Source organism: Eulemur rufifrons, chromosome 6 (assembly GCF_041146395.1).
Source record: "Eulemur rufifrons isolate Redbay chromosome 6, OSU_ERuf_1, whole genome shotgun sequence".
NCBI classification, from domain to species: domain Eukaryota; kingdom Metazoa; phylum Chordata; class Mammalia; order Primates; family Lemuridae; genus Eulemur; species Eulemur rufifrons.
In genome coordinates, this window is record NC_090988.1 from 22,457,036 (window position 1) to 22,475,830 (window position 18,795).

At 37.4% G+C, this 18,795-nt stretch overlaps 2 protein-coding genes across 6 annotated transcripts in view; both read right to left on the reverse strand.

Annotated features, from left to right (window-relative positions):
* The window catches only part of BCO2 (beta-carotene oxygenase 2), a 35,676-nt gene extending 26,676 nt beyond the window's left edge, over positions 1-9,000 (reverse strand). For 4 of the 5 annotated variants that reach the window (XM_069470888.1, XM_069470892.1, XM_069470890.1 and 1 more), the window contains exons 1-2: positions 8,838-9,000; positions 3,769-3,973 (exon numbers count right to left, since the gene is read on the reverse strand). In XM_069470888.1, the coding sequence (XP_069326989.1) occupies positions 3,769-3,973; positions 8,838-8,925 (293 nt within the window). In that variant the 5' untranslated portion in view covers positions 8,926-9,000. Of the gene's footprint in view, positions 1-3,768; positions 3,974-8,662; positions 8,735-8,837 lie in introns of those variants that run through there. The other variant, XM_069470893.1, reaches the window with a different exon arrangement.
* Positions 9,001-11,867: 2,867 nt separating this feature from the next.
* On the reverse strand, positions 11,868-14,208 carry TEX12 (testis expressed 12). Its single transcript, XM_069468928.1, has 4 exons — positions 14,146-14,208; positions 13,261-13,372; positions 13,119-13,170; positions 11,868-12,012 (listed from the first exon to the last, which is right to left on the reverse strand). The coding sequence occupies exons 1-4, from the start codon at positions 14,206-14,208 to the stop codon at positions 11,868-11,870; spliced, it is 372 nt and encodes a 123-aa protein (XP_069325029.1).
* Positions 14,209-18,795: the final 4,587 nt, after the last annotated feature.

The window sequence follows — 18,795 nt, forward strand, 5'->3', positions numbered from 1 at the left end:
CTATCATCATTGTGGACCCTGAAGTCCTGCCAAGAAAGTAGTAGAGATAAAAGTGCTAAGGCTATATAGTGCTCCACCCAGATTCATGTAACTTTAAAAACTGATAGGTATGTCTTCAAGTCAATCACTGATTTAAAAAAGTTAATTGAAGGAAGGCCTTTGGCATGTTGCTACTATGTCTGCATGCTGACATGGATCTGTTAAATGGCATCAAACAGCAATCCGAGCTTCACAAGTGAATGGGGCTAGTCTTACACACAGGTGAAGGGCTACACTTGTCCCTGTCCCTCCTTTTAAGTCTAATCTGAGGAGCTAACAGCTAAACTGGGTCTTAGTTTGTCTCCCTTTGACCTAAAGATATCTGTACTTCTCGCCCAAGGGCTATAAATGCCCACTGCTGGCTTGGCAGAAGTTGACCAGCCACACCACCCACTTCTCCACAAAGACACATGTCTTCAAAGAGGCCTGTGGGTCAATCCTGGGCCCTAAGTGGCTCTGTTGCTTGGTTTGAATAATATATTAGGGCAGCGGTCCCCAACCTTTTTGGCACCAGGGACTGGTTTCATGGAAGACAATTTTTCCACAGACCAGGGCAGGGAGGAGGGGAAGGTTTGGGGATAGTTCAAGTGCATTACATTTATCATGCAGTCAAATCTTTCTGCTAATGATAATCTGTATTTGCACGCTCCTTATGAGAATCCAATGCTACCGCTGATCTGAAAGGAGGCTGAGCTTATACAGTGATGCGAGTGATGGGGGAGTGGCTGTAAATACAGATGAAGCTCACTCCCCGTTCCCCTCCTGTTGTTCGGCCCAGTTCCTAATAGGCCAAGGACTGGCACCAGTCCACAGCCCGGGAGGGTTGGGGACCACAGTACTAGGGCTTCTCCTTCCATAGCAGGTGAAATACCATATGCCTTTTGCAAGAGGCTGTTACTTTCTGGGGGTTGGGCTAGTAGTTTTCTCCTCCTCCCTCCTGCTTTCTTCCTTCTCCTTCTCCTTGCCTCATATGCTTTTTTTAAATTATAGCTTGTGTGAAAGACACACATGTAAAATAGGGAAAAGCAGAACTTCTCTGGTATCTCACTCACTCTCTTTTTCTCTACCTCCAAACCTCCCGCAAACCTTCCCTTTATCTCCTCCCCACCCCACCCCAGTCCTGGCATCTAAAGTAACTTCTTAAGGGATTCTTGCAGCAGCTGGGATAAACAAACAGCATACCCCCATCTCCCTCCCCACCCAAAAACATGGCATTGTGATTCTTTCTAGCACTATCATTTTACAAGTGTATTATTCAGTGAAGACAAGATGCAACAGGTTTAGCAAATTAAAATATCTGGGATGTTAAGAAATATATATATCTTAATCAAAGATATCTTGAACACACACCTAGTTCTTGGTCTATTTCCAACAACAGTTGGAGAGGCACGAGAGGACCATGATCAGATTCCAACCAGGCCCAGGGTCAGGGAGGGGTGGGGTATCTTAACTAACAAAAAGTAGAATGGTTTGCCAGGGGCAGTGGGAAAGGAAATATAGGGAGTTAGTTAGTTTAATGAGTAGAGTGGCTCAGTTTTGAAAGTTAAAAAGAGCTCTGTGGATGGATGGTAACACAACAATGTAAATGTACTTCATGCCACTGAACACTACACTTAAAAATGGTTAAGATGGTAAATTTTATGTATATTTTACCACAATTATTTTTACAAAAGCAATGATTCCTGGAATATCATCCAGTCATTAAAAATAATGGTCATTCAGACTTTGTAGCAACAAGGAAATAAAGGTTTATGATAGTGTGAAGTGTTTTTGCAAGGCAAAAAAAATACTACATATAATATTTCTGTAATTATTTAAAACAAATATATAGAAATAGTGGGGAAGACTGGCAGTAAATATACCAAAGTGCTAATAGAGGATGTATCAAGTGGTACATGTTTGCCCCTACCACCTCTTCTATATTTCAAAAAGTTTTATTATATGGGTAAAAACTTTTATAATGAAAAAATTGTTTCTAATATTTAAAAATGTTTAAAACAAGCAGATTCCTTCCTGGCCATAGGGGTTCCTGCACATCACCTCAGTCCCTAGTAGACACTCAGAGAAATGATATGCTAAAGAGTTACTGGTTTTTCATTTATATACATCCATTTATTGAGTGCTATGTAGATGCAGGCCCCTGCTCTAGATAGTAAGGATACAGGATAAATTAGAAAAAGTCCCTGACCTCATGGAACTTACATTCTAGTGGGTATGTTAGGTAGATAGCAAGGGATCTCTGGCTCTCCCAGGGACAGGGGCAAGCACGCGCTTGAGATAACCACCACAGCAGGAGGAAGGAGGAGTGTACTGCCAATCAGAACTCAGCGCACTAACCACAAAATCAGCGGGGGATTCCTGGAAGAAGGAATTCCCAGAAGGTCAAGCAGGGCAGGTGCAGTAGGGTCTGAAAGATGACCAAAAGTAACCTTGGGCCAATTATCATGTCGTTAGCATTAATGTGCATTGCGGTTTTGTACCCCCCACCTCCCATGGGCTTTCACAGAAGCTCACAGGAAGTCCACATGCATAAAACTCAGGTTATGTAACTAACAGCTGTTCATCAAGGTGACACATGAGCCATGCCTGCCAGGGAGGGTCCAACCCAGACAACATAAAATGAAACTTTAATTAACAGTCAGGGCGTCTTGTAATAATAGGGGTCCATTTACTCTCTGTGGCAAACATATCTTGCTTTGCTCAATAAACTTTGTTTCTTGCCTGCTTTGCTACCAGTGTATCTTGTCATTCTTCAGCAAGAGCACACCAAGAACCAAGAACAGATCACTGACCTGACAGGAGAACACAGCTAACACACAAATAAACAAACAAAAAATATTAGACATCGATAGTGCTGTGTAGAGAATCAAAATAGGTAATATAATAAATACAGTCAACCCTCCATATCCCTGAATTCCACATCCATGGTTCAACCAACTGTGGATCAAAAACACTTAGAAGAAAAAAATTCCACACAGTTCTAACAAGCAAAGCTTGATTTGCTGAGCATTAAGTTCACAGGAATGAAGTGATATGTAGGCACAGTACTAGGAATTATCAGTAATCTAGAGATGATTTAAAGTATATAGGAGGATGTCCATAGGTTATATGCAAATACTTCACATTTTATATAAGGGACTTGAACATCCTTGGATTTTGGTATTTGAGGGGGGCCCTGGAACCAATCCCCCATGGACACCAAGGGACAACTGTACTGGCTTTTCAGATTGGGAGAACAGGGAAGGCTCAAGGGACATGAGATTTGAATTGGTATCTCAATGATAAGACCAGAGTAAGAAAGATCAAGGAAGATAGGTGAGAGAACCAATGCCAAGACGCTGAGCAAATATACTGTGCCCGGTTTGAGGAAGTGAAAGAGGTCACTGTGTCTGGGGACTGCTGGGTGAGGGAGAGCGCTGTATGAGGAGACATTGCCCTTCCTTCAGGAACTTATGATGAAACAGCTCGGTGGTCACACAGAGAGCTCCTGACATCTGGCACAGACTTGCAAAGGGCTTCAAATTTATGATATTCTGCAGAGCAGAAAAAGCAGAACTTTTTAAAAAGAATGAAGTCTCTTTTTTCTCCTCTAGGCTATAGCTTTCTTATCTGTAATCAAAGGGATGGAATGGCAATGTTAGCCTCAGAGAGGAAGCAGATATTAATGCATATTCCATAGAACCAGCCCATGCTGCGAATGCAAATTGTTCTCCAAAACTCAAGGCTTACTTATCCTTCCCAAACTCGAATTTCCCAGGTCCAATTCGAAGTAGATAGCCTTTGAGCCACTCAGGAAAATGTCCCCGAACCTCAGCAGAGATGACCTGTGGCGTCTCCTCCACTGTGGTCAGTAACGGTGCAATACATGGCAGATTCTGCCGTTGCCCAAAGATGGCTTTTTTCTGATGAGTATTTCCGAAGTACTTCTTCAAAACTGGGAAGAGGAAACCAAAAGCACAAAAATCTTTACCAAATCATCTATAAACATGCCTGTTTCCCATAGACAATAATCTTATCAACTGGCAGCTTAAAGGAAATGTGAACCTAATACCACATAGAGTCTCAGAATTTCCTCTCTCCTTCATCATTCTCAGCCTATCAATGCTTTGGTTCTCCATTTTCAAACCACAATTCCTTCTTGTATTTCTTGTAGTACTAATCTGCCTAAGAATCAACTCAGAACCTTAATTACTATTTTTAATCATTTCTCAGAGTTGAACAATGCTTGTCTTTTCACAAGAATACACCTATATGCTGTTCCCAGATGTGCTAACAGCAACGTCATTGTTATGAGGAGAAATGATCAGCACCCCTTTTGTTATGACAGAAAACCTTTATCTTGCTCTTTTTCTCTGTAAATTTATCTTGTCCTTCCTTAATAAACCTCATTTCATGCTAAAAAAAAAAAAAAAAAAAAAGAACTGACCACCACCATTCAATATTATAATTATATTGACCTCAGTACTTTACATACATCAGAATGTGATCCTAAAGATTTCATAGCTATTCCTATGAATTTAATAGGATCTTAATTTTTTTTTTTTTTTTTTTTTTTTGGTTAGACAGAGTCTTGCTCTTTGCCCAGGCTAGAGTGCCATGGTGTCAGCCTAGCTCACAGCAACCTCAAACTCCTGGACTCAAGCACTCCTGCCTCAGCCTCCCAAGGAGCTGGGACTACAGGTGTGTGCCACCATGCCTGGCTAATATTTTTCTATTTTTAGTCACCCATCTAAATTTTTCTATTTTTAGTAGAGACAGGGGCTGGCTCTTGCTCAGGTTGGTTTCAAACTCCTGACCTCAAGTGATCCTCCCCACTTAGCCTCCCAGAGTGCTAGGATTACAGGCATGAGCCACTGCGCCCAGCCAGGATCTTAAATTTAATTTCTTTTAATGGCATACATACGAATGTACATGACATTTCCCAAAACAAGGGTATCATAAATTAAACTACACAGTGATACCCAGTCTGAAATTACCTAAAGCCCAAAAGCCACAAAAGTAAAAATCATTATTGTATAATGAAGAACTGAAAATTTTCCCTATTATTTCATACTTACTGAGTGTTCAGAGACAGTACTGTCTAAAGTAGAGGGATGGTCAAATATACAATTAATTAGGTGCTACAAAATATAATTCTTTATTTGCTTCATAAAAGTTTAACTAGAAAAATGAGCTAACACATACAGACGCTATTCCTCTGAAGAAATAAAATTTGTATTCTTTCAGCAAATTGTTATCCCATTTCTTTCAAATCTTTCAAAAATTTGAAAGCTTGGAGTATGAGACCTTCTACTTTCCTACATGACATGTAACAATTCCATCAAACCCAATTCTTTCCTGATTCACTTTCATCCTGGATGCCCCTCTCAATACCTATGTCTAAGAAAATTCCATCAATTGTTAAAGATCTAGCTCAAATGTTACAAAACTTCCCTTAAGAAGCTGCATAGTGTAACATTTAAGAGTGTGAGCTGTGGTTCTGCCTGACTCCAGACTGCTTGGTTTCAAACCTGCCACTTCCCAAATAAGTAGCTGTATAAGTAAAACACTTACTACCTCTCTGTGCTCTGTTTCCTCCTTTCTAAGCTGGGGATAATAATTCTTATCAGTCCTAAGGCTATAAGGAATAAATGGGTTAGTTTATGTAAAGCTTTTAGAACAGAATACTCAAAAAATGCTAGCTATTATTATGTACATAGCCAGTAATGACCAATCTAATAAGATGTAATATCTTCTTTCTTTGAATTATTTTATTCATTCAACAAAGCGTTAAGTACCACTGAGGGATAAAAAGTATTAGAATCCTGACATAAAGGAACTGACTGTCTAGTAAACAAACAGATACTGATATTGTACTAAGTGCTTAGTTTCTGTGTTATTGTTTCTGAGTCTGGTCTGAGGACTACTTGCAACAGAAATACCTGGTGTTATTGCTAAAATGCAGATTCCTGAACTCCACTCTGGTCCTAATAAATCAGAATCTGGAGGGGCGGGGAAGTAAGTATTCTTAAGCATACTAAAATTTGGGAACCACAGTATTAGATGCTTTGGAAAGATAGAGAAGGAAACCCTCAGGTATTTTTCTTACTCTACTTTTATTAACATTATGTATATTTATCTATTCTCCTCTTAGATTAAAATAAATTCCCAGAGGAAAGGTACTTTACTCCTCTTATTTATTTAAGTAGAACTAAATGGAACAGCCTGACTGGGCATTTGTCTGAGTAGAGATACAGGAATTTTAAACATTTTACATTTTGGAAAATATTTACATATCTCTATGTTCTATACTCCATAGCATGCTGTTGGCAATCTACTATATGTTCTTCAAACTTTTCATAGTATTTGATATTGTCAACATTTTCTTAAACCCTTTTCTATTCTTAGCTTCTGAGACATTATTCTATTCTAACTTTCCTGCTCCATCTCTGACTAGTCTCTGCTTTATACCACCTTGATTACTTATTAGCTGACAACCTTGGGCAAGTTACTTAATCTCTCTGAGCCTCAGGTTTTTCAATGATAAATGGGGATAAAAATTCCTGTTTATGTCTATTGTCATAAGTAAATATGATGACCATAGATACTTTCCAAAGGTTAATTCCGTTTTATCAGCTCCTTTTCCTCTTATCACCTCATGAACATGTTCCTCAAGTCTGACTTTGAACCTTTACTCTTTAATCTCAGCACTCTCTTTGGTAATGTCGTCCAGTCTCTTAATTTCACCAATTACTTCTTTTTTTGAGACAGAGAGTCACTTTGTTACCCAGGCTAGAGTGCTGTCAGCCTAGCTCACAGCAACCTCAAACTCCTGGGCTCAAGCGATCCTCCTGCCTCAGCCTCCCAAGTAGCTGGGACTACAGGCACGTGCCACCATGACCAGCTAATTTTTTCTATATATATTTTAGTTGTCCAGCTAATTTCTTTCTAAATTTTTTTTAGTACAGACAGGGTGTCGCTCTTGCTCAGGCTGGTCTCGAACTCCTGAGCTCAAATGATCCACCCACCTTGGCCTCCCAGAGTGCTAGGATTACAGGCGTGAGCCACCGCGCCTGGCCCACCAATTACTTCTTGCATGTGACTCTCAACATGTCAAAATAAAATTCTTAATTTTCCCCCTTTGCAATCAATTTTCCCACTTGCTAAATCACCTAGCTTCAATATCTCCGTGGGCCTTGAATTCATCTTCTCCACTGCCCCTCACACATTCACTAAGTGGTTAAATTCTGCTGACTCTACCTACACAGGGCCAGTAAGGGGATGCTAAGAAAATGATATGGGGTGGCCAGTATAAATTACTAGGGCTCAAAAGTCTGCAAGGGGAACTAGGGAAAATCTTTGTAAAGATTTTTACCAGTCCTTCCCTCCTAGACAGCCCCCTCACAATTTTTTCCCTGCCCTAAGCCTATCCTTATCAGTACTGATGCCTCAACTTCTCTTGCATATCAGTCACGTCCTTCCTACTGTCCTAGTTTAGGCCCTCCCAACCTCTTAACTGGATATTCTAACAGTCTCCTATGGAAGGAGAAAATAGACAGGAATTAACCTTCCTAACTGTGGGCCTCCTGATCTTCTTAGCCCCTGGAAGGGCCAGAGACCCCAGGCCAGTTGCCTACAGCTCCAAGTAGCTCATCAGGGCTCCAGTCCCATCCAATTTACCCCAATGTTTGGTAAACACATTATCATTTTCTATGTGTGCTATGATGTGCAAAAGTTTGTGAAGCACTACTACTAAAATAATTTTCCTAAGTATAGATCTGATTGCATAATATGTTCCTCCATAAAACCTTCACAAATGGCTCCTCACTGTCTACCAAGTAAAGTCTGAACTGCTTGGCCAGGCATTGATGAAGGCCCTCTACAATCTCACTGCAAGCTACCTGTCCAGCTCTGCCTCTCACTAATGCCTTCCACTCCTGCCTAACTGGACCACTCCCCATTCTTTTCTCCTCATCATAACCATACCATTCTCTTCACCTAAGATATTTCCCATCTTCTTCAGATGTAATTCACTCACTCAACTCATCCTTCAAAATCCAGTTTCCATGTCACTTGCTTCATATACACGCCATTCCCATTTCCTACAGCAAGAACTAATTTCTCCTTAGTCTGAACTCACATGGCTTTCAAATGGCACAGCACTTACCTTATTCTGCCTTTTGTGATAAATGCGCGCTACCAGTACTCCTTTAGTACAGGGTCTGGTTTTTGTATCCCCTCTCCCTCCAGTGCATAATACTGCATACCTCCAGTACATAATACCTTGATACTGCATGCTCTAAATTATTGAATTAAATAATTTAAAAATTTATAGTGCATATCATTATGATTTCTGATAGCTCTAGATCAATTTCAAAAAAAAAATAAGTCACATAACAATAGTAACTATAATAGAAAGCTACAAGACAATAAACAGGTTTGAAAGCGGTCCCCTACCTTGCAAATAGAAGAACCAAACATTTACAGTAGAATAAGTGTTAGTGATTTTCAATTTAGAAAACTCTGAATAGTCAAAATTCTTCCTATTGCAGATCCAAGAGAATCCCTAACCCCTGAATCCTGTCTTTATATGTTGTATAAAATATGCAAACATAACAGCTGTTTCCCTGATAACTAAGCAAACCTGACTCAGTCTTCTTCAACTTCTGGCTCTGCCGAGTTGCTGCTGCCTGTATCTGCTCCACACAGAGTAGAAAGCTTCAGAAGCTCCCAGCAATCTTCAGAAAAGAGGCACAGAATTCTAAGTGCAGACTGGTAGGAAGAGGAGAACAAGGAAGAGGAAGGGGTCAATCTCCTACCTGGGAGACGGTGCACTATCACCAAAAAGAAACCCACTGCGATGGTAGAAAGATTGCTGAGAGAATGGAGAAAGATTCGAAAAAACATTTTTGTATTGAGCAGATCCCAAGATTTTTAAATCTCAAAACTCAGTGGCAGATTTAAGTACCACTAAACAGTAAACACTCACAGAACTTCCTGGACTGTCCCTGGCTCACTGACAGAATGGGGTAGGGAAGGGGGGTAAGGGGTGGGGCTTCAAAACACTTGTAATCTCTCTTGGTCTCATTTCCAGTGACAAGTATCCCAACAACCTATCTATAAGTAGCTTTTTGAAATATTAAAATTAGACCAGCAATAGTGGTCTCCTTTCCTAAACTTTGCTTTTGCGAATCTGTCTTCACACTGGTTAAGTCCGCTGGTCTTGATCAATGGGATCATTTTCACGTGCCACTCCTCTCCTCAGAAAGACTCGGATATAGAACAAAGTCCAAATTTAGACTGTCAATAAAGGACTCTAAAATCTGGCAACAACTTACCTGTCCTTTTTTGTCTCTGCCTTTAAATCATTTCACCCTTCTTTTTTTTTTTTTTTAATATTCATGAGAACTTCTAGATCTTTTCTTTTCTATTCATTAATTTTACAAAACATTTTCTGATGATCTAGTGTAAGATCCTGTGATAGTATGCCCTTAAAAAGGTACAATTACATATGATTTTATTAATTTAACAAACATTGAGCGCCAATGTATCAAACACTGTGATACATGGTAATATTCAGTCCCTGCTCTCCAGCAGTTTAGGTGACACACTTTTCCCCTTTGTGAATTCTCATGCTAGCAAAGTGGCTGTCTAACATGACATGTTTTTTTTTTTTTTCTGTGCCATTGAACAAACTTTTCCCTGCCTGAAATATCCTCCTTTTTTCCTCCTCAAAAATACAATTCAAAATCTACCTTTCTGACCCCCTTGCCAAAGGCCTTCTAGTAACTCCCACAGCATTGCCACAGAGATGCTTCTAATAGTAGCATATCATGTCTTCCTAACAAAGTTGTAAGTGTATTTCAAGAAAGGAATAGCTAAAATTGTCAGGAGGTAGTGTCTTAAACTATTCTATATTTTCCACAGTGCCTTACAGAGGAGTGTTCAAAGATGGTTCAGTATATTAATATATTTTGATTAGTAATCAATAAAAAATAATTTATAAACTTTTTAAATTTATTGAAATGATAGAGTAATATCAGAAGTGTAAATTAAAGAGCAATGGTATTCCTGCAGTAACATATCTCCTGTTCAAAGATTATTCTTGTTTATGTGGATGGTACCAAAGCTATCAAAATTTGTTTTAAAAAAGCCTTAATTATTAGGCTTTCAGGCACTTTTAAAAGGTAGCTGTTCTGAACAGTAAACACATTGTGACTTAAAATCAGTTCCTCAGTCTTAATCAGACCAAATGAAATGATCAAATCAATTTTCTGAGCCTGCAAAGGGAAGAACCAGATGCTAAACAACGGTAATACCATTAGAATACAGCAACTATATTATGAAATCCAGTCTGAAGCAATCTGTTGGCCTTATTTTTCATATCAATGATAAAAATAACTCAAGAATATTTCTTAATGATGGTAGTTCAGCAGAGTCATCTTTGTGTTCCAAACATAAAGAGCTCTGCAAGGTAACAAAATGACTCAAAATCCAGGTGACATGTCATATTAATTCAAATATAGTCTTCTGGTTGAATTTAGTTTTTTTAATTTAATTTCTAATAGTTTGCTGACCTCCAACCTATCATGTACCATCAGTGTATACCTCTACCAACCCAACAAATTTTTTCCACTTAATAACCAGGTTTTTTTTAGTAAATATTTTATTCCACTTCTGCCATCCTTTCTTGTATGGGTATTCATATTGTGTGGTGTTTATTCCTTTAAATAGTAATTTGATGAAAAGATATTTTATTTTGGAGTTTAGAAGGCAGTAAGGCAAATATAGTATCTCTCTTAGGAATACCAATTCTCTGTAGTACTGTTTGCAAATATATCCAAATTTCTTTTGTTTATATTGGAAAAAATATATATATATAAAATAGACTGAATTATCTAAGATTAAAAAATGGGTACTGTGATTTTTAAGAATCTAATTAGTTATCCCATATAGTTATATAGCTATCTGTATATACAGATAGCTCTAAATAAAATCGTAGCAGTACTTTATATCAAACGGAGAATTTTTTTAGCTAGATGAATAGTACAGATCTTCTAGTTCAATTCCATTTCTAAATTATAAGAGGATGGAAGTGACCTATCAAAGTCATATTATTGTTTAAGGCAATCTCTTTACTTCTGGATCACTAATCTTTATCCCATACTATACTGCTGCTAAGGCTTCTAAATATAATTCACTAACTGCATACATTGATGTGGTTGATGTGTAAAAAGCTAACTCATACAAGGTTCTGGTTAGTAATTTCTGGTTTTTATTTATTATTTTTACCACAGAAAATAATTTCAAGCCAAGAGTTTTTATTAGCCATATATAATAGTGAAAATAATCAAATGATAATATTAAAAAATAACAGTACACAGTTCTATTTTATTATATATTAAGAAACTAGACAAATTACCTTTAAGGTTTTAATGTTCTTTTATAAAAATACTGACCATGAAAACATTTTAAAACTATCTGCTATTTAAAAAAAATATTCTAAAGAAAAAGTACAATATTGTTAAACATTATAAATTAACTGAGTCCTCTTTTAGATGTTTCAGAAAGGCTAGGAAGCTTAAGGAAAAATAAAACAAAAGAATTCCCATAGTATTTAAATAATTTATACTTCTATAAAATGCGACAAATATTTGACCCTCAAAAGAAAAGTGACATAGCTCATATTAACGTCCAGCTTAAAGCCCCTTTTAAATCTAGAAAAGAAATTCAAGTTTCCCCTTCTCTGTTTAAGATATACATTTTCTTTAACTAGAGAGCTTTCAAAGCATGTCATTCTTTCATTACAACAATAAGTTTAAATTCTCAGCTTATTTTAAGTACACATTTTATCTGTGCAGTGTGTTTGCAATCACTGTAAACCTCTGTCTCAGGAGCTCTCTTTTTTGTATGAGAAAGTTTTCGATAGTGTTGGCTTCTTTGAAGAGTACATCTATCTCGTCAACATAAGATGCATCTACTGCTGCTCTCTCACTAATGGAGAAAAATTTTTATGTTAAAGTAAATAGTTATAAAATCTAAACACACAAATCATGGTGATATTCTTTATTATGCTATATTTGTTAACTATTTCATTTAAATGGCTTTCTGTACCACAGAGCTTCATTAATTTACTAACACTCTTCAGGAAAAAGTTAAATTATTCCCACAAATATTTTTAACTAATCAGAAAGTCCCCTAACATAGCAGAAAGCATATCTTGTACATTTTAACACTAATATTAAATTATATGCATTATTTTTTACAACCATACAAATCATTATTCAAGTATGGCTATCTAGCAGTTAAAAACCACCTTATAAAATATGATACTTTCAGGCTAATGAAACATTTAAATTAGGCCTTCAAATATATATAGATAAAACATGAATACAGTCATCACTAAGTATCCATTAGGAATTGGTTCCAGGACCCCCTTTGGATACCAAAATCCATGGATGCTCAAGTCCCTTATATAACATGGCATAGTATTTGCACATAACCTGTGCATATCCTCCCATATACTTTAAATCATCTCTACATTATTTATAATACTTGATACATAAATGCTATGTAAATAGTTGTTATACTGTATTGTTCAGGGAATAACGACAAGGAAAAATGTCTGTACATGTTCAGTATACACACAACCATACATTTTTTTTCCCAAAATATTTTCAATCCATGGTTGGTTGAATCCACAGATGTGGAACCCACAGACACAGAGAGCTGACCCTATATGAAATAAATATTTATCTTTAATATCACTCCATTATTATCATTAATTTCACCAAATGATATTTTTCTGAAAGAGGTATTTACATAAGATTTAAAACATGTTATCTAATTAGAGACCAAGATATATCTAGTCTAGTATTAACTCTGGCAACAGCAAAACAAAGGACATTTAGTGGAAAAGTTGAGGTTATACCCTGAAAATAACCAGCTAATCTATTTTAAGGAACTGAGGTAGAATATGAAATTCCAAAGTTTTAACTACTGGATAGGTTTTGCACCACAGAATTAAATTCCCCATTACAGACTTTCCAGAAGAAAACTGCTAACATAAAGACCCAAGAGAATATACTATAAGTACTTGCCTTAATATCTTTGCATATGTAGACAACATTAGATTAATTTCTTTGCTCATATCTGTTCAAGAAAAATCATTAGGTTATGAAATATAAGAAACCTTCTGCATTATAAAATTGATGTATAAAAATATAAGCATTTTTACATCACCATTCAAATCTTTATCCAGGGATTCATCTTTATAAAATAGTCCAGAACTTTCAGAGAAAGATGAATCTGATTTTCCAGTAGAGGACAGCTGTGGACTATCTGCCATTTGAGGCTAATAGAACCAAGTAAAGAAAATAGGTATGGTCAATAAGATCCTTAGGACATACAGATATGTGTATACATTCTGTTTATTAAGAGAAAACAAATAAAACATTTTTTGAAAAAAAGCAAACATGCTATAAATTGTATGGCCTAATCAGTCATTTGAAATTTTATTATCAAGAAAACTTATAGGCCCAAAAAGCACCTTGCTCAACAAACTAAATTTTATTTTGGTTTTAAATTAGACTTTGAATATGGTTTTAAATCCCTGATAAAAAAGTGTCCTGTATCAGTAGATGTTTTCACAGCAATGTAGCAAAACTAATTCAGACAATAACCAAATGCTTGCAAAATTTTGCAAAATAATATAATCCTTAGGGAGCAAATCATGTCCCAAATGCAACAGATCAACTGGTGGAGGCTGTAGTAAAGGACAAGATGCCGTGCTCTTCTTTAAAAAGATCAGTAACTATAGTACTTAGGTATCTTACTTATCATGGCAAAATAGTTATGTAAAGTCCTATGTATTACAAAGGCATGGACTCTTTTCTGTTTCTAGATCACAAGCTACCAAAAAGAAATTCCTAAGTCTCTTGAAGGATTATACTTAGTGAAAAAGCTGCTGAAGTCAACATAGTTCCTCCTATATCGTAGGACAATCCTAGCTCTGAGACTATGAAAACATTAAATTCTATTTATCAATAGAGCTTTCCCAAATGGAAGAAATTTCAGAAGTATGCAAAACAGAATAACAGATTAAGGCTCCAGAAGCATATAGCTTACCTCCAATTCTCTTGGCCTCTTGCAATTTCTAGTATCAGATTTTACAAGGTGACTCGCCATCATATTCTGGAGGAACGAGCTGTAAAGTTTAGAGCAATGCCAAATTTAGGAACAAATTCCATGCTACAGTTCTCTTGAATCCTTCTCTTTTTTCCACTTCTGCTGCTGTTAATTCAGGCTCTCATTATCTGTCACTTACCTAAACTCAATTTCTCCCTTCTCTAATTCATCCTACCAACTGCTGTTTGGGTAATTTTTCAAAACTTTTGATTACTGCACTCCCTTAACTCAAAACCCTTCTGTTGGCTATTCACTGCTCCGGACTAAGTTCAAATTCCATGGCATAGCTTGCAAGGTCCTACCTCACCTGGAGCCAGCCTACCATTTTCAACTCTGCCTCTCTATATACTTAGCCAAATTAGTCTCCTTGGCACCTCTGCCTTGTTTCAGGACTGGCTTAGTTAAGATTCTTCTATCTTCACAAAAACTTAATACTGAAATACATTTTACAGTTCAACAACTCAATCTCCTTTTTTTACAAGTGAGACAACAAGGACAGAGATGGTTAACCAAGGTCAAACAAGTAAGACTGGGCTAGACCAGAACCAAGATCTCACTCTTGTAGTAGGAGATTGTTTCCACTGTCCTACTTTACCTTACACAGCATCAAATTTTACTTTTAAATTACTTTTCCACAAATTCTGAAGGTATTTTCCTTAGAAGTCTAAATGTTGACACCTAGAATGGTGTCTACATCTTAGAGATGAGGATCCCTGTCCATATTCAAATTATCTATTTATTTTGTTTGGGTTTCTTTTTTTTTTTTTTTTTTTTTGAGAAATTGTGCTGACACAGAACTGTAATGAATTGGTTTGATATATGTAAAACAGAAAAAGCAACAAGTTATAGAGAAAGATGTTTGTTCAGTTAATTCCATATTGTACATCTACATTCCTGCCAGTACCTTTAAAATGCGAGTTTAAGTGCTATAATAGTAATGTGTAGAAAATACTACACATGCACAGCAGTGCTAACTTTGCCTTGGAGTTGGAAAATGTTTCGGAGAAGCCAACATGCACGTTTTTCTCTTCTCCCTTCCCCTTTTACTCTTCCCGTTCCCTTTCACTCTTCCCTTTCCCTTTCACACCTCTTCTCTCCTTCCCCAAAGTAACAGAATGTGCACATCTGTCAAATGAAAACTCATAATTATGTACTTCTGCTTCTGTAAAAATAAATAAGTTTTCCTGTCATAACTTAGGGCCTCAGCCAAATCCAGGCCTGGTCGAGAGGCTGGTCCTCATCGTGTGACAAACACCATTCACAGCCACTGACGCTGGCTATGCACTCTTAGGCGATGGTGACTTGGTTATTACCTAGCACTCTCCCCTCTGCCTTAAGCTGCCATTTTGGCTCCTCGGGCCATTTCACCTACCTTTTCTCTCCCTTCCCGCCCCCCTTTTCCTCCCTGCTTGTGTTTCCGCCCCACTGGAGACCCTGAGAAGAAGTTTCCATCCTCGCTCACTTCCTTGTTTCACGTTCAGTCACATTCTCACAGGCGCTCATCCCGCCAGCTCCACGCCAAGACTAGTCTACTTCGCAGCCTCAGGACCTTCCTCCTCAGCGAAAGCGAGGAAATGAGGACGGCAAACACGCGGAGTGCGCAGACTCCGCGGGCGGCGCGACGTGCGCAGCGCTCCCGCCAGTCCGCGCGCGAGTCACGTGACAGGGCCCCTGAGGCCTCCCAAGCCGAGGCCTTAGAAACCTATGCCTGTGGGAACGTGGCTTTGTGGTTATCTCAGGTTGTTTCCCCTCAACTTGGAAAATTCGTGAAACAAAAATCTTTCCCCGCCTCCCAGTGTGTGTTTGGGAAGAAGGAAAAAAGTCTAAAACTGGTCTCCCTAGAAAGAAAGAAGAGTTGGCAAAGAAAGGCAGGGTGTGCCCCAGCAAAGTGGAATCTCAGCAAAGCAACGCAAAATAGTACATCCACCTCCTATTTTAAAGTAAAATTTACAGCCTATTCCAGATGGTTTGTTTCCAGGAGGGTTTAAACCTGCGTTCTGCTGGCCCACGAGTAAGGCTTCAAGATCCAGAGCCTCAGTTCCTGCCCCTCTTTCTCTTTGGTGCAACCAAACTTTCAGAATCATACATTTTTAGGCCAGGCGCAGTGGCTCATGCCTGTAATCCTAGCACTGTGGGAGGCCAAGGTGAGAGGATCACTGGAGGTCAGGAGTTCAAGACCAGCCTGAACAAGAGCAAGACACCATCTCTACTAAAAATAGAAAGAAATTAGCCAAACAACTAAAAATAGAAAAAATTAGCTGGGCATGTTGGCACGTGCCTGTAGTCCCAGCTACCCGGGAGGCTGAGGCAGGAGGATCACTTGAGCATAGGAGTGTGAGGTTGCTGTGAACTAGGCTGACACCACTGCACTCTAGCTCAGGCAACAGAGTGAGACTCTGTCTCAGAAAAAAAAAAAAAAAAAAAAAAAAATTTCACATATTTTTAGAAATTCCTTTCTGGATATGTCAATAAGTTAGTTGACTTAAATTCGCAGCAGCTTTCAAAAAATATTTTGTAGCACTCATGATTTACATACTTTTATTGTAGACTCATTGAGTGCTTTGATGTGCAATTCAAAGGTAGACATTCTAGACTTATGCCCAGTTGATGTGGAAGAAAAAAGAGCAAATCACCTAAAAGACAAAGATCAGTAACATCTCTCCATAAGCTCCAGGTACAAAATCTTACACCTTAATAAACTATATTTAACACTTATATACATTATTTTTTTCCTTTTGCTTATTTAAATGTCAGCTGTCATCAGGACTTGAAACTATTGTGTATAACTCTAAATGCCAGCTGTTTGTGTAAAACAAAAAACAGTTGTTTTGGTAGCTTCCTAGAAAATAGGCACTCAGTTTAACTTGATTTTCTAATATTGTAAAATATAGGCCAGGTACTAAATACAAGACTAGCTGATTATGGTGAGGTTTTTAAAAGTTCCCAGTCTTTATAGGGTCCCAAACACTGAGGGCTGTTAGAAGTCTATATTGAATTTTTACCATCTATGGTAAAATGAAGGAAAAAGTAATACATTTTTCATCAAGTCAAATGTATTCACTTTAAAGAACTGTCCTTTAATTCTGGTACCATGACCTTCCTGTTTTTTTTAAGTTTCATGAAATAAAAATGTAAAGATTTTTAGTAATTTTAATGTCCTTACTTGGTAAAATGTAAAGTTGTCCACTCAGTGTTTCTCTCTTCCCCTTTCTCATTATGGCTGTTGTTATTGTTAATGGTACATTAAATCCAAAAGTCTGGGAAATGCTTATCTAATTCTCTTCCCAGCCTTCACATTGTATGATATCTAAACAGGTGGTTATCCATCCAATTCTTAAAATATTTCCAAGAAAAATGATTCCACCTTTCATGTTTTCATCAGATTAAGAGAACACATGGACATTTTATTTTTTAAATCTTTTCTCCATTGTATAAGATAAATGAGTAAGAATAAGTGAGAGAACATAGAGAGTTGTAGTAATCTAGAGCTTTAAAATATTCAAAGGGCTGTCATCATGGTCTCATTTAATCTTCAAAAACAACTCTAGGAAGTACACAGGACATAGAAACAGTTGGGTTTCTCTATATCAAAGAAAAAAATCATTAGTCCCCAAACTTAAAAACGTGTAATTTGTGCATTCTACATCTTTACAACTGGAGAATACTCATTGGCAATAGACCATTTAAAATTAGAACCTTGGCCAGGTTTGTGGTGGCTCACACCTGTAATCCCAACACTTTGTGAGGCCATGGTGGGAGGACCCCTTGAGGCCAGGAGCTCAAGATCAACCTGGGAAACATAGCAAGACCCCATCTCTACAAAAATTTAAAAAATTAAAATAAAATAAAATTGAAACTTGTTTAGTGCTCTGCTTCTGATCACTGTTTGACCCCACTTCATGCTTTCATGTTTATTGGCCCACTTGGACACTACAGTTGAAGGAGGAAAACTGGCTATTTCAAATTCATTAATATATGTGTTCTTATCATATACTTCTTAAATGTTCTATTCTTTTTCTTTTGATTGTTATCATACTAAGCACCTGTAACCATCATGCCACAGACCTCCTTTATCACTTCCATGGACATGATGTTTTTATGACTTTATGAAATGAAAACCTATCTTATTTAAAAGCAAGCAAACAAACATAACTAGCTGCTTGTGTAAGCATTTTGTTTCCCAACTCTGGAACCCCTCTTTTTCATGCCATTTGTGTACTGGCAGAAAACACAAAAACAAAATGCCACCTTGCTAATTCCCTTGATAGCTAAGTTAAACAATTTAACATATGTTCAAGAAAAAATTGCCTAGGAAATTTTGTTTCTGTTAATTATTTTCAAGGCTCTGCTCTTTTAAAGTTGTGTTTTAAAAGACTATTTTTAACAAGGCAACGTATCCTTAAATCATATTTCAAATATTTTAAGTCAGAACTATGCCACCATTCTAGAAATAGAAAGTTTTAGCACTGGAAACTTAAAATAAATATTTGCTCTTGTTTCAGAATTTTAGCATCCCTCCCCTCAAGTTTACTTTCTGTTGCATAAAATAAGAAAATTATTAAATAAAATTCTGCTGATGGTATGCATGTG

Excerpts from the sequence above, each read along its gene's own strand:
- TEX12 (XM_069468928.1), bottom strand. The coding sequence starts at position 14,208 with ATGATGGCGAGTCACCTTGTAAAATCTGATACTAGAAATTGCAAGAGG. Across the intron at positions 13,171-13,260 it reads CCTGGATAAAGATTTGAATG|ATATGAGCAAAGAAATTAAT; the intron begins GTGATGTAAAAA and ends TTTCTTGAACAG. Across the intron at positions 12,013-13,118 it reads ACATATGCAAAGATATTAAG|TGAGAGAGCAGCAGTAGATG; the intron begins GCAAGTACTTAT and ends TTTCTCCATTAG.